Source organism: Mustela nivalis, assembly GCF_964662115.1.
Source record: "Mustela nivalis genome assembly, chromosome: 12".
In the NCBI taxonomy this organism is placed as follows: Eukaryota; Metazoa; Chordata; class Mammalia; order Carnivora; family Mustelidae; genus Mustela; species Mustela nivalis.
In genome coordinates this window covers 19,521,033-19,534,604 of record NC_139031.1, presented here as the reverse complement: position 1 = coordinate 19,534,604, position 13,572 = coordinate 19,521,033, and the positions used below count along the sequence as shown (strand labels likewise).

General features: G+C 51.7%; 1 protein-coding gene across 1 annotated transcript in view; it reads right to left on the bottom strand.

Annotated features, from left to right (window-relative positions):
* PLXNA4 (plexin A4) overlaps positions 1 to 13,572 on the bottom strand; it is a 419,828-nt gene that overhangs the window by 94,784 nt on the left and 311,472 nt on the right. Inside the window, exon 5 of the mRNA XM_082693997.1 lies at positions 8,345 to 8,445. Within this exon, the coding sequence (XP_082550123.1) occupies positions 8,345 to 8,445 (101 nt within the window). The remainder of the gene's footprint in view (positions 1 to 8,344; positions 8,446 to 13,572) is intronic.

The following is a 13,572-nucleotide window of genomic DNA, read 5'->3' as shown; positions in this document are numbered from 1 at the left end:
GGAGGAAGGTCCTGCTTCACCCATCTGCCAAGCAGGTTCGACAGACAATACACTCCAGGTGACCTGGGATCTTCAGACCGTCACCCATGCCACCACCCTCGCCACCCCTCCCCCAACACAGACCTGCAGGGGGCAGCAGGAAGCAGACCCCAGCCGATAGCTCAGGCAGGCCCCCAGAACTGGAGGGTGGCCCCGGTCCCCTCCTCCTACAGCCCTTCCTCATGCCGCTTTCTCTGCAGTTGGACCCTCCAGCCCCAGCCCAGAGGTGCTGAAAGGCCGTGGGGACAGAGGCCTGGCCCCTGGAGGGGTTATTATTCAAGCCAGTGGTTCCAATGAGATTATCCTCTCTAATGAAGCGGCCACCTCCGCCCTCCCCTAAGCCTGAACTTTTGCTGCTGGAGAATTCCCAGCCAAGTGGAAAATTGGAAAAGAGAGGAATGGAGGAAGGAAGGGGGTGAGGGAGAGGGAAGAGGTGGTTATTAAGCTCTTTAGAAATTAATTCCTAGGGACAGTGATAGAAATATTAACGTCCAGGACCACCGGCTGGGCGAGCAAATTTCCAATTTGGAGTTGGGGCTTCGAGTGCGGCCTGGGTGAGCCCCCAGGCCGGGGGTGGGTGGGCAGGGGGCTGGCCCATCCCCTGGCCCTCCAGCAGGGGCCACCAGCCTTGGACATAAGAGTGTCTCCCGACTTCTGCCCACAGCTGACCCCCAGCCATCACGTTAGTCATGGTCTGGGCTGAAGGGTACCATTGTGGGGAGCTGTGCTTGAAATTTGAGGAGACTGAAAACATGGGGTGGGGGTAGGGTTTCCCAAATGATCTTTACAGAAGGGCTAAGAGGAATGCTCACTCTAACACCTCTTTGGTCACTGTATACACATCTGGGAACCCTGGTGAGGGGAGAAACTGGATTTGCCAGTACCGTTGGCCTTGTCCTCATCAGGAAAACCTGAGGAAATGGGCAGACACATCTGCGCAGCTTGGAAGAAGGTGAGCTAGATGGGGAAAGGAACCCTTCCAGGCAGGCGAGCGTGCAAGAGGTTTCTGCAGGAAGGCCGTGGGCCAGGCCAGCCCTGCTGTGTCGAAATTCTAGGGTCCATGGCCTTGACCTAAGTATTTAGGCTGTTTCTGGATAAGCCATGACTACACTACAATTTCCCTTGTCACCAGCCGCTGAACCGGCAACTGGACTCACAACCTTTTGCCATCTCTAAAGCTCCAAAGCCAACCCGAGCAAAGGCTGTGGGGTTCCCTGCCTCCTGGACCCACCCCCTGGCGCAGGAGGAGGGCACAGGACTTCACGGAACCAGCAGGTGTAGGAATCCAGACAATGCCTAAGGACCTTTGTGGGCTTACATGGCAACCATGTGGTCCTGGCCCACCAGCATGTCTGCAGGGAGAGCCAAGCTCCGCCCTGGGTGCCATGTCCGAGGCTCACCCTGCCTTCCTTTCACCCCTGCAAGCCTCGAACAAATGATATATTGAACACAAACCTCAGGTGGCCATAAAAGGGACGCAGGGAGGTTCCCTGCTTCTGAGAAGAGAATTGCACCTAGCAGGTACCCAACAGGAAGGGGAAGCAGGGACCGTCTCTCGCTTCTCTTCATCAGTAGGGAGCTATGGTTTGGACCTATTTATTTCTTTTAAGGGTGAGGATAGGTTAGGAAAGAGGAGGTGGAGAGAAGAGCAGGATTGCAGGGAGAGGGAGGGACAGAGGGCAGGAGATGGAGGGAGAGAGAGGAGGAGGAGGAGGAGGAAGCAGAGGCAAGTGGTAGGAGGCTAGTCTATTTTCCCCGTGATCCAGTCAGTAACAAGGAGGTGCTGGCTGTTACTCGAAGCGCACTCACGAGTTACTTGGGTTGATCCGAGCCAGCCTGCAGGCTACACGTTATCCCACAGCCTGGACCTTTCATGTCTGTTCATGTCTCCAGGCCAGCAGGCGTGGTGCAGGGCGGTGCGGCCAGGAGGAGTGTGGTGCGTGCTGGTGTATGGTGTGTCCGTCTGCACTTGAACCTCAGAGGCAGCTCAGCCCCTCAGGCTGTCTGCAGGGGGCCAAGTCAGGAGACTGGGAGGGATGCTCAGACCTCATATGGACCACAGGACTTTCCTAATTCCTACAAGCTGCTGGCATCGTTGATTTCACATCCTTTGGTCATGAACGCATGTGTTATACACATGGATGTGGGGAGGAGGGGGAGGCAGGAGTGAGGAGAGGGAAAGCGAGCTTCCTTAACCCCTGCTGTGCATCTGCTGAGCCACAGATGGAAAAACTCGCCTGTACCCAGTAACCCGTCTGGGATTCTTCCCTCTGGACCAGGGGCTGGTAACTTGCTGGCAGAGAGTCGGGGAAGACCAGAGCATAGACCACAGAGTCTGCTAGGCAGACGGGATTCTAATGGGTTCCTCGGGAGTATGTGGGCCTTCTGCAATAGCCCTTGGAGAGATCATTGCCTTTGCAGGTTGGTATTAAATAATCCTTTGACACAGCTTCAAAATAAAATAAAACCAGGCTCTGGGATATGCTGAGAAGCAGCAAGGAAGGACTTGCATTTTTAGGGTAGGCTTGTACTTCATTCAGGGGACACTTAGCCATGGCTACGGGACAGGGCTTCCCAGGGGCCAGTGCCGACCCAGGCTGCTGAACACTGCCTCCACGGTGTGGTTGGTTGGAGCTGTCCAAGGCAGGGAGACTTGGTTCCAGCTGCCTAGCCACAGCCCCAGTCCTGGGTCTGGTGGGGACAGGAAGGGACAGGGGTCATGGTGGAGGCCCTGGGGTCAGACCTGCAGCCTCTGCTCCCACAGTCATTGCAATCAGGGTGACCTCCAGGTCACCACGAGGGCATTTCACGCACGTCCTTTGTTTTCATCTCCAGGGTGGCTGCAAGCTGACTCTGCCATTGTCACTCTCAGTGGAGGAAACTGAGCCCAGGCTGGCTCTGTCCATAGGCAGGTTCTGAGCTGTAACCCCTCCCTTCCGCTCAGGATAGAAGTACTTTTCCTCACCCTCCCTTTCCCCCTCTCCATCTTGGCAGAAGCCACACAAAAAAGAAAAGGAGTGGATACTGCACAGTCACCCGGGCCAAGTACCCCACGATGGGCCTTCTTCCAACAGAAGAAATCTGCAAGGAGGAGGGGTCACCACGGGACAAGGGAGAGACTTCATAAAAGCTGGTCTTATCTTCCCCCTGTTGAAGTCTTGGGTTACATGAGCCTCCCAGGAGTGACGCTGATGAACGTTCTTCAGAAAGGTAATGTCTGGGCCAATCGATGTGGCTGGGTCCACCGTGGGATCCCATTACCTGCTGAGACAGAGACTGGCTTCTTGGCCTGGGCCTGGGGGTGGGGGTGGGCAGGGGAGATGGAGAAGGGCCTGGGGATGTGCCAACCCTGGTGGTTGGGGGGAATGTTCCAGGCCCAGGACAGGCAAAGCTGGGCTGGGCCAGAGGCTTTCCTTAACCTTTCTCCAAGTCAGAACAGGTAGGCTCAGGCCCAAGGTGAATGCCCTGGAAAGACGGGCTCAAGATTCAGGGACAAATAAATACCCAGCTTGGTGAAACCACTGTTGCCATCGGAAACCAGCAAGAACAAAGGGGCGATGCTCTGTGCTGCTGGGTTGGCAGGCCCATCCTCTGAGACAACAAAAGGGAGGTTTCAATTACACAAGCATTTCTTAAGCTTGTTCAGTCTGCATCCCACCTGTGCCCTCGCTGGTAGAAAGGGCCCTTTCAGCCACCTGAGCCACCTGTTAGTACGGGCCCTGCCCTTGAACTATGCACTTGCTCTCTCCTTCTCTGTCTCCTCCTGTTTCTCTCTCTCTCTCTCTCTCTCTCTCACACACACACACACACACACACGCACACACACACAGCTTCTGCTGTCCTCTTCCCACAAAGTTTCCACCCTCCTACTCCCTACAACCATAGGGAAAACTGGCAAAAGTGGCAGGAAAAGGACCCTTGACACTCTAAGGAACCCTCTTCCTGAGGCTCTTTGTCTTGGTTTTCCTGAGAGTCGGGCTCGCTGGGCCTCGCAGCACTTGGCACTGGGGCTCGCCCATGATGGGCACCTGCCAATGAGCTGATTCTGGTCCTAACCCTGCCCCCCTCCCTGGATTAGGGTCCTTATTCCCAAGAATAAGGCAAAGGCCATCTCATGCAGTCCCTTGTTTCCCCTGAGCCTGGCCCTGTGCCTGGCATTGATAGAGGATGTACAGAGAAGCAGTCCGGGGGCACAGCACTCCCACAGGCAAAAAGTCCCCAGCAGTTTTCAGCAGGCTGCCTTCTCAGCAAACAGAGGTGCCCCAGGGGAGTGTCTGCAGGCTCCTTCCAGCCCCCCTCCACCTTCTGCACTGACTCTGCCTGCCCCAGCCTTTTCCAGCCATGTCCGAGGGTCCCTCCCAACCGTGACTGTCCGGGGCATCTATTAAAAATGCAAGGAAGAAGACAAAAGGAAAGAAAAGAAAAGGAAAGAAAGTAAAGCGAAATAAAAGAAAAGAAAAGAAAGTAAAATAAAATGGAAAGTGTATCAGAAAAAGCAGTGTCTGGCTTTGACCTGAACTTAAGTGATTAAGGAAGAATGTCCCAATGGAAAGAATGGGAAGGAGCGTGAGAGAACTTTCTGGATGAAGGATATTGTGTGTGTGCGCGCGCGTGTGTGTGTGTGTGTGTGTGTGTGTGTATTTGTTGTTGTTGTGAAGATTTTATTTATTTATTTTGGAGAGAGAATACATGTGAGCTGGGGGAGGGACAGAGGCATAGGGAGAGAGAGAACCAGACCTCCTGCTGAGCGTAGCGCTTGATCTCATGACCCTGAGATCATGACCTGAGCGAAATCAAGAGTCAGATGCTTAGCCAACTGAGCCCCCCAGGCGCCCTCGACATTTTGTCCATCTTGGTGGGAGTGTAGATTACCTGGGTCTTTGCATTTGTCGAAACTGTTCAAGTGTACACTTAAGCTCTGCTTGTCTCACTCTATGTTAAACATCCTATTCCCACAAACAGCGTCTTAGAAGACCCCGGGCCCTTCTGGGTTTCATTCAGCCACGTGGGCCAGCGCTCCTCCTCAGCGACTAGCCGACTAGCGCTGGGAGGCGGTGTTGGGGTGAGCAGGCCGACCTGACACAGGGGTGCTCGGGAGCTCTGTCCTCCCAGAGGAGTTGAGATTTACCAGACACGCCTGCACAGATCCCGGCACCAGGAGGCTCGAGCTTTCAGAGGACACCCCCTTCACCTGGTGCTGGGCCTCGAACGTTTACAACATCCTTTATCACTTGATTTTATCTGCTTGCCGCCAGCACGAGCAGGATCTCGTTTCCTCCTTATAAACGAGGATTCTAAGTTTCTGATGCACAGAGCTCCCATCCTCTTAGGTTGTGGATTCGACCTTGGCGAAGTCACCTTTCTTCTTACCCTTTATTGAAAATCCCCACATGGATTCTGACGGCACTTTTGGGTCATTCCTGGATATGAGCCGTGGGATGGAGAAAACGTGCCTTGCTACATCCGCCCGTTCCTATCAGAGGCTGAATGAGGCGATGATACTCGGCTTTCTTGTTTCAGTTCACGTATACACAAATGTCCTTTTCATGGTCTGTTTAGTGCCGCCGTATTTGTTTGTTTGTTTTTTGTTTTGTTTTGTTTTTGCATTTTTGAGCATTTTGTCAGCGACTTTGCTCTTTGAAATGGCCCCCAAGCATTGTGTTGAAGTGCTGTCTACTGCCTTTAAGCCTGAGAAGAACATGATGTGCCTCATGGAGAAAATACCTGTGCAAGAGGGACTTTGTTCAGGTGTGAGTCCTGTTGCTGTGGCCGCGGCATTTTGGGCAAGGGAGAGCCGCCAACAGCAGCAGAGCAGCCAAGACCAAGCCTTCGTGCAGCCCTTGCTTTCTGAGGACGTGTGCCCGCTGAGCACTGTACCAACACGATGCGTACCAGTATGATATGCAAACTTCAGTATCAGACGGGATGCCAGGTTATCGGAGGCGAGGGCAGCCCAGCTGGAGCAGCCGTGGCTCAGAGGCAGGCAGTTTGAGGCTGGGATGCCTACGGCAAGGGAAGGATGGATCTGAAGTTGAGCCATCTGGACAATCCACGGGGGTCGACTGAAGTCATTAGAGGCAGGGCAGCCGCACCCGGGGGCTCTCGGTCCTTCCCTGACCGCGCGGCCATTCCTGCCCCACCTCCGCTTTCCATTTCATGACACTCCACAGTTCAGGACATGCTTTCAGCAATGCCATCTCATTTCATTCTCCAGCGACTCGGTGAGGGGCACAAGACAGGCATCGCTGTCTCCCATCCACAGATGAGCCCGGCTGCCCCAGCTTGCTGCCCAGCTGGGGACTGTGGAATTGGGACTTGGTGACAGATGCCCAAAGTTCATGTCCATGGCTGTTTTCCTTAGGCCATGCTGATTGTGGTGCTGCTGGCTTCCCAGTCCAGGCTGATGGGTTCCTTCATGAATTTCCCAGACTTCTCTTGGGCCCCAGACCACCCCTGTTTTCTGCCACTGGATGGGAGGCAGGCATTATGTTGCCAAAGGAGAAACTGAGACCACACAGGAAGTAATTTCTGGTCCTTCCTCTTCTTCCTCTTTAACTTGCCTCTAGGGATGGGATAGAGGGTACCCGCAACCCCTCTGCTTCCTTCTCAGAGCCTAGGGGTCCCTCCTCCTCCCAGGGTTTAGTGCTATGTAGGTCAGCATCATCAGGCAGGACCAAAGCTGACACGGAGACCTGTCTTTGGGTCCCACAGACAGTGTCTGAGGGTCCAGCTTTACCGACTGCCCCTGGAGGATGCTAAGGTGTGAATGCCCTGCACCTGGAACTGCGGAGCCGCCCTCAGCTAAGGAGAAATCCAGGTGGCCTAGGTCCCCAAGGAAGCAGTGGGTTTGGAGCATGGTCCCTTCCCGAGAGATCTCATTGTGGAGGAAAAAGGAAATGACTTCCCTTCTGCCTTGCAAAGTACCAGAGAGGCAACCCTTCTGTACTGATATCGGGGCCAATCTGATCTCTGAATGCAGTCTCTCCCATTCCGTCCTACTGGCCACTCATGGGCTCTACTGATTCCTGGTTCCATACACGCCCTTGTGCCCACCCCCCACCCCCACTTCCCAGTCATCTCTCAGTTATCCGGGTCAATGGGTCTCAAGTTTTCCCACCTTAACATGCCTAAGGGAGTTCAAGGAGCTCAAGGACTCATTATGTGTGAACTTGTCCCAAGGGACGGGTGACTATGCCCTTGGGGAGAATGTGCTAGAATTTAAGAGGATATTTCTCACTTTTAGAAGCATTCCCTGCATGGGGGCAAGATCCTGCTCCCTCCTTCTTAGAGCTGAAAAAGCCTGGAAAATGTCCTTGGTCAGATACAGTCAGGCTCTCAGCAGGGAGACTAAAGTCCTTCTCCTTAGTGTGTAACACTGTGTCCAACTGGTAGCAAATCAGTTTCAGGTGCTGACTAGAAGCCTGGGGTTCCAGCAACAACAGTTTAACTGGATACAAATTCCCTCTGAGTGGGGGGCCCAACTACTGTTGGCTTCTCTAGTCTTCCGATCCCCAAGCCCCCAAAGGAGGGATTTCAGCTCTCCCCACATGTCTAGGTTGCTTGTCTGTACCCTGCACCCCAGCCCTCAATCACATCTCAGGCTACATCTACCTCCACTGTATACTGTTGCCTCCTTCCCTCTTCTGGAGAATACCCTGGAACGGGCACCAAGAAGCACACAGGGAGAGTGCCCAGCACTTGGGACAGGGGTTCATTGGTCTAGTGAGCCCAGACCCATTGTCCTCTGATAGCCAGGTGGGTGTACTGACAAAGAGGGACGGTCCTTGGGTGCTACACACTCGAAATGTCCACCTCAAATGCCAGAAGGTTCTGGGTAGATATGGAAGAGTATCTTCTGTTGTTGTCAAATCACTAAGTGGGGAATCCATATCTCGCACATGATTTTGCGGCCTTACGTGAGCCTTGAGAAAAAAGTTTAGGGATATTTTCCGTTGGTATTTAGTCCTGGAACATCAGTCTGCAGCCAAGTCATCATCAGAAATGTCCAGGAATTCTCCCTCCGGCCCGCCAGTGTGCAATTACCCGCATGATTCCATATCCTGACTCATCATTCCCAGGCTGACATGTCCGTATATTTCTTATGGGAATCTGACAATTTAAAGTGAAGTTGGAACAAAGAAGGGGGTACGATTTGCAAAGCGTACAGAAAAAGGAAGAGTAAGAAAAGGCAGGGAGAGAACAGAGATCAAAGGGAAGGAGAGTGGTGACAGAAAAGGCGAGGAGGAGGAGGAGGAGACTGACGGGGGAAGTGGGAGGCAGGAGGAAGCTGCCCAGCGGTACTCACGTGTTGTGGAGCACACACCAGCCGCAGTGGGGGTCGCCGGAGCCCAGACACTCGCTGCAACTCCGATACTGACCGCAGGACTCCACAGGGACTCTGGTGAGCTAGGAGAGGACCAGAGAAGGGTGATTGGGGTTTTGCAGAATACCCAGTAGTTCACTGGGGAGAGATGCTATTCTATGGGATAAATCACCCGAATCAATCCAGGAACGTGGAGAGGCCCAGGGCCCCCGAACAGAAAGGGGCTTTGAGTGATCCTATTTGAGCAGGTGGCCATGGAAGCATCCAGGGGGGATGAACACTTGTTCCTTTCTTAGAAGTCTCTGCCAATAACCTCCTTAGAGTTCACATTAGATTGTTATAGAAGATATTTATATTGTGTACATTTAAATGTTCCCACCACCAGAACCCCAAAATGCTCTACAAACATCCAATCCATCACTTCTTTAATTCTTATCAATGTAATAAACCCAAATGTTGATTCTTTCTCGTTTCTCCTTCCTTCCTCCTTCCTTCCCTTTCTTCCCCCCTCCCTTCCCTTTCCCTTCCCCTATTTCCTTCTCCTCTCTCCCTCCCCCTCTCTCTCCCTCCCTCCCCCTCTCTCTCCCTCCCTCTCTCTCTCTCTCCCTCCCTCTCTCTCTCTCTCTTTCTTCCTCCTCCATCCTTCCTTCCTTCCTTTTTTGCTGTAAGGTGTTCCGTCTTCCTCCCCGTTCCCCTCCTTTATGTCTGTTTGTTTTTTAACATCCGTGTGGTCCCAGAGACCATGTAAGAAAGCGGGAGTCCAAGACCCTTCTCTTTCTCATTCCCCGGGCCTTTGAACTCACGTCGTAGCTCTTAAGCTGTCCACAATCTTCCTCCTGCTGTTGGCACAACTGCCTTTAAAAGTGTTTCACTCTGGGGTTTTCATAGAAGAGCTCTTGCTACTTCTCCCCCTACCCACACCCTTTGCATGACTAGAGGCTTCCTCTCCAACCCCAAAGCCTCATACTGGCCCTCGCCCGCCGCTTTGTTAATGTAAAATGCTCCACGTGACACTTCTGCTCAGCCCAAATGCTTCCGTCTCCTGCAGGCTCCAAAAAATCTTGTGCGTGTCTTTGTTCTCCAATGTAGCTTTCCTGGATGATGTCTTTTCACAGGACTTCTCAAGGCCCAATACATAAAAGGTACTTGAGCACGATACCCAGCATCACACAGAATTTTAATTTGCTTTCAACAGCCTTGGTCTTTATTCTCTATGTTGCCCGTTTCTTCTTTACAAAAAGTTTTTTGTTTTGTTTTGTTTTCTAATCATCTTCTTCTGTTTGGGGCACCATTGTATCTCTGCAGAAGGCTTCTTACCCAATCTTTCAGCCTGAGCGAAGAGAATCTGATGCGGCCGTCCTTTTTAGTTTTTCGCCATCAGACCACAGGCACGGAGACGTGCAAACCACTCGGACCGGACTGTGCTTCTGTGCCTCGTGAGCCAAGGCGCAGGCTGGGTCCCCCTGCTGCTGCGTGGGGCGTCTGCCTCCGTAGAATTCTGTACACTTGGCAGGGGCTACTTGTAACTCATGCACAGGCGAACTGGCACCAGGGTCTGCTCAATTAGTCTCGATACCGTCTTTTGGAATTAATTAATAATTAATTCCCAGCCTCATATGATCTCGCTTCCCTTTCTCCTTCCCTTTATGTATCTTTTTTGTCTTGTTTTGCTTCCTCGAGCACATGCGGAGCCTTCCTAATGACCACCTTGCAATCCCACTTCTTCCTGGTTACCGGCCGGCCTGGGCTCCCCTTCTTGTTGTTTTGCCCTTGGTCTTTGCCCTCTCTCCACGCTCTTGGATGTCTTTCTGCACGTGTGGGATTTCATCTTTCCTGTTCTTACTGCTCGTGTAATCGGCACGGACCAGGCCTCAGCTCTGCCCATATGCGACTTTCCCATTTTTGCAATTAATTCTGACAATCAGTTTTGCACAAATTACCCTGCTGGCTCTACACACAGCCAGGAACTTACCCTATTCCTAAGGCCTCTTTCATTTCTGTCCCTACCCTATAGGTGGGCACAGACATGCTGCTCCTGTAAGCATATAAATAGTGACTCCCAGCCCCAAGTGCCTGGACTCCCAGGAATTCAGAAGCGGTAATAAGGTCCACAAGCTATTTTCAATAGTTCCGAAAGCCTGATGGAAATTGGATTGTTGCTGTTTTCTTTTTCGTATGCATACTCAGTGATGTATGTCACATATTAAAAATAGGAAATATATCATTACTTAATAAATGCAGTTTGTTTAGCGGGCAAAAATCTTTGAAAACATGATGCCTAGAGGGGAAAGAGTAATAAAAGGGACCCTCGGTGGTGGAAGCTGGTAACATGAGTACATAATAATGTTTTCATATGTTACAGCTGCTTGTCTAGCACTCCATATTTTGCATGGGCTTAAGAAGAAAATCATGGCTCATTCAATCAAAAGCATTTTCTTGGTCTAAACTTAATTAATATCCTCCCCAGTTTCTCCCATTGACATGTTCTATAATCTGTCTTGGACTTATGTGCCATGGGGCTCCGGGGTGTGCCAGCTGCTTGGCGAACTTGATGTTCTCAAAAGGCTTTGCATTCAGATTTCTAAAAATATCTCGCAACTAGTATTAAGTAGCACCAATAACTAGAATTGTAAAACCCTCCCTCTCCCACTCTTCAATGAGCATGATTTTAGTTCTGTTGGAAAGAGGGTAGGAGCCCACAGAGCTGGGTTCCAATCCTGGCTCTGCCCGTTTACCAGCAACGAGGTCCCGAGTCTCCATTTCCCTGGACTCTAAACAGGGACACAGAATCCCCCCACAGGGTTTCTTAGAGCCCAGATGACCCGGCAGGCGTGAAGTTCCTCTGTAAACGCACGAGCACATGGCGGGCGATGGTTATTATTGTCATCTTTGTCATTAATCCCCCATTCTTCATCACGCGGCCCCATTCTGTCTCTGCCACATCACAGGAACCTGCTCCGACGGGCTTCCCCCGGCCCCAGGAGCTCCACCGGGAGTATCACAGGCTGGAAGAATTTTTCTTCTTTAGCGCCTTGATCATGCCGTTTCCTCCTTGAACTGTCATGTCTGCCCCTAAACCAGTCATTGTTTCAGTCATTGCTCTTGGATGAAACTCTGGGGTAGCCCTGCTTCCTGGACTTCTTTAACGCTGTCACCAGTCACTCTAGCAGGCCCGTTTTTTTCTCTGCTTTTCATCTAGCTGGATCCCTGTGGGACAGGGGCAGAAGTCCTTCCTTGGCAGTTATTAGGAGACCCAGCTTTCTCTCAACCTTTTCTTCTAGGATCTTTCTATCTATACATTCAGTCATTTTTTTTTTTTTATTACTCTTCTGAGCTTGATCTAGGTTTTTTTTCCCCATTCTTTTTAAAGTGTGGTTGCTCAAAGTGAGGCGCTCACGGGACTCTGAGAGACTGAGTAAAATGCTTCCCGTTACCTGAGATGTAGGTGCCGCTCCTCTCGCCTCTCCAGGGCTCTCCCAAAGAAGGTTTCCCGGGAGACCTTCAAAGTCCCATTTTCAGGCAGTATTTCCTAAAACGGCCAACCCCTCCAGGACTGACTCTACATCTCCCGATCTATACCCCTGCACTGCCTCCCTCCCTCCCCACCCTGTGGGTGATTCTGGAAAGCATCAGGGATTCTTCGGACGCTTTGAATCCCTTCTGAAAACCAGCCTGACTCCATCACTTATCTTGGTGCCATTCTATACACTAAATGGCTCAGGGAACCTTCCACACCTCGCTCAGGAAGCTGCACGAGGGCCCAGGTAGCTCGGGAGCCACCGTGGGGGCAATGAGATTCTTTCTCTCCAAACCCCCAGACTCTCCACCCACACCTTCCACCACACAAAGCCGCCTCTCCCCCCTCCCCCATCGCCGGCTCCTCCCCTGACCCTGGAACACAAACCACTCCAGATGCAGAGCCACACGATTAATTAAAACCACCCCACGCTGATTAAAGTCTTCAGCTACGGTGCCAGGCATGCTAATTAACTGAGTGAGGGAATTCAGACCACGGGAAGAGGTGAGAAAAGGAAGTCATGGAGGAGCGCTTCTGCTTGGAGAACAAATCAGATGGCTATGTGTGACCTCAGCCATCCTCGTGATGGATGGCCTCAGACACCACAAAAGATTGAAGTTGGTCCCCTGGTCATGGGACTCCAGGAGACGTGTTGACTGATGCGTCTGCAACAACTCCCTCCCTGTTTCTAGGGAGAGAAGACCCCCCGCCTTGCAGAAACTCGGTGTGTGCCTACGCTGTGCTGGGGGAACTGGGGCTCCCCGGGTAGAGGGGTTTGGATGTGGCCTGCACAGGGTCATCTGGGCGCATTCCACTGGATTTGTTCAAGGTCTTACTGGGCAGTGTGGTCGTTCCTCCAAAACAGAATTTTGTGAGTGATCTAGTCACTCCCCTCCTGAGGACACACCCCCCAAAACTGGAGGCAGTGACCTGAACAGATATTTGTAGACCCATGTTTATAGCAATGTTATTCACCATTGCCCACAGGTGGAAAGTGACCCAAAGCAACCCAAACCTGAAGCAGACGGACAGATGATTAGTACACGGGATGTGGTATAGACCTACATCTATAGCAGCCATCCTGGATGATGAATTCACACATCCTGGATGAATATAGTCCCCCTTCTCCTGCCATCCCCCATCCACAGGTGCCCTTCCTGGGGTTCCAGTTACCTGCGACCGACCACAGCCCGGAAGCGGATGATCCCCCTCTTTCCTGACATATGACTGGAAGGTCGATGTCAGCCTAACGCCAGGTCCCAGGGCCTACATCACTCACCTCGCCGTGTGGGCATTTTCTCATCTCACATCATCACAAGAAAGGTGAGGACGGTACAATGAGATACTTGGAGCAAGAGACTGACCACGTTCACATAACCTTTAATACAAGTCTATTATTATAATTGCCCTATTTTATTACTAGTTAAGGTTATTAATCTGTTACTGGGCCTAACTTATAAAGTTTATCATAGCTTTGAATGTATAGGTAGGAGAAAACAGAATATATCTAGGGTTTGGTATTAACCATGGTCTCAAGTAGCCACTGAGGGGGCTGGAATATATCCCTTCTGGATAAGGAGGGACAACTGTAATATTCAGCCTTTCAAAAAAAAAAAAAAGGGGGGGGGAATTCTGACACAGGCAACAACATGGATGGACCTTGGAAATGTTATGTTAAGGGAGATGAGCGAGA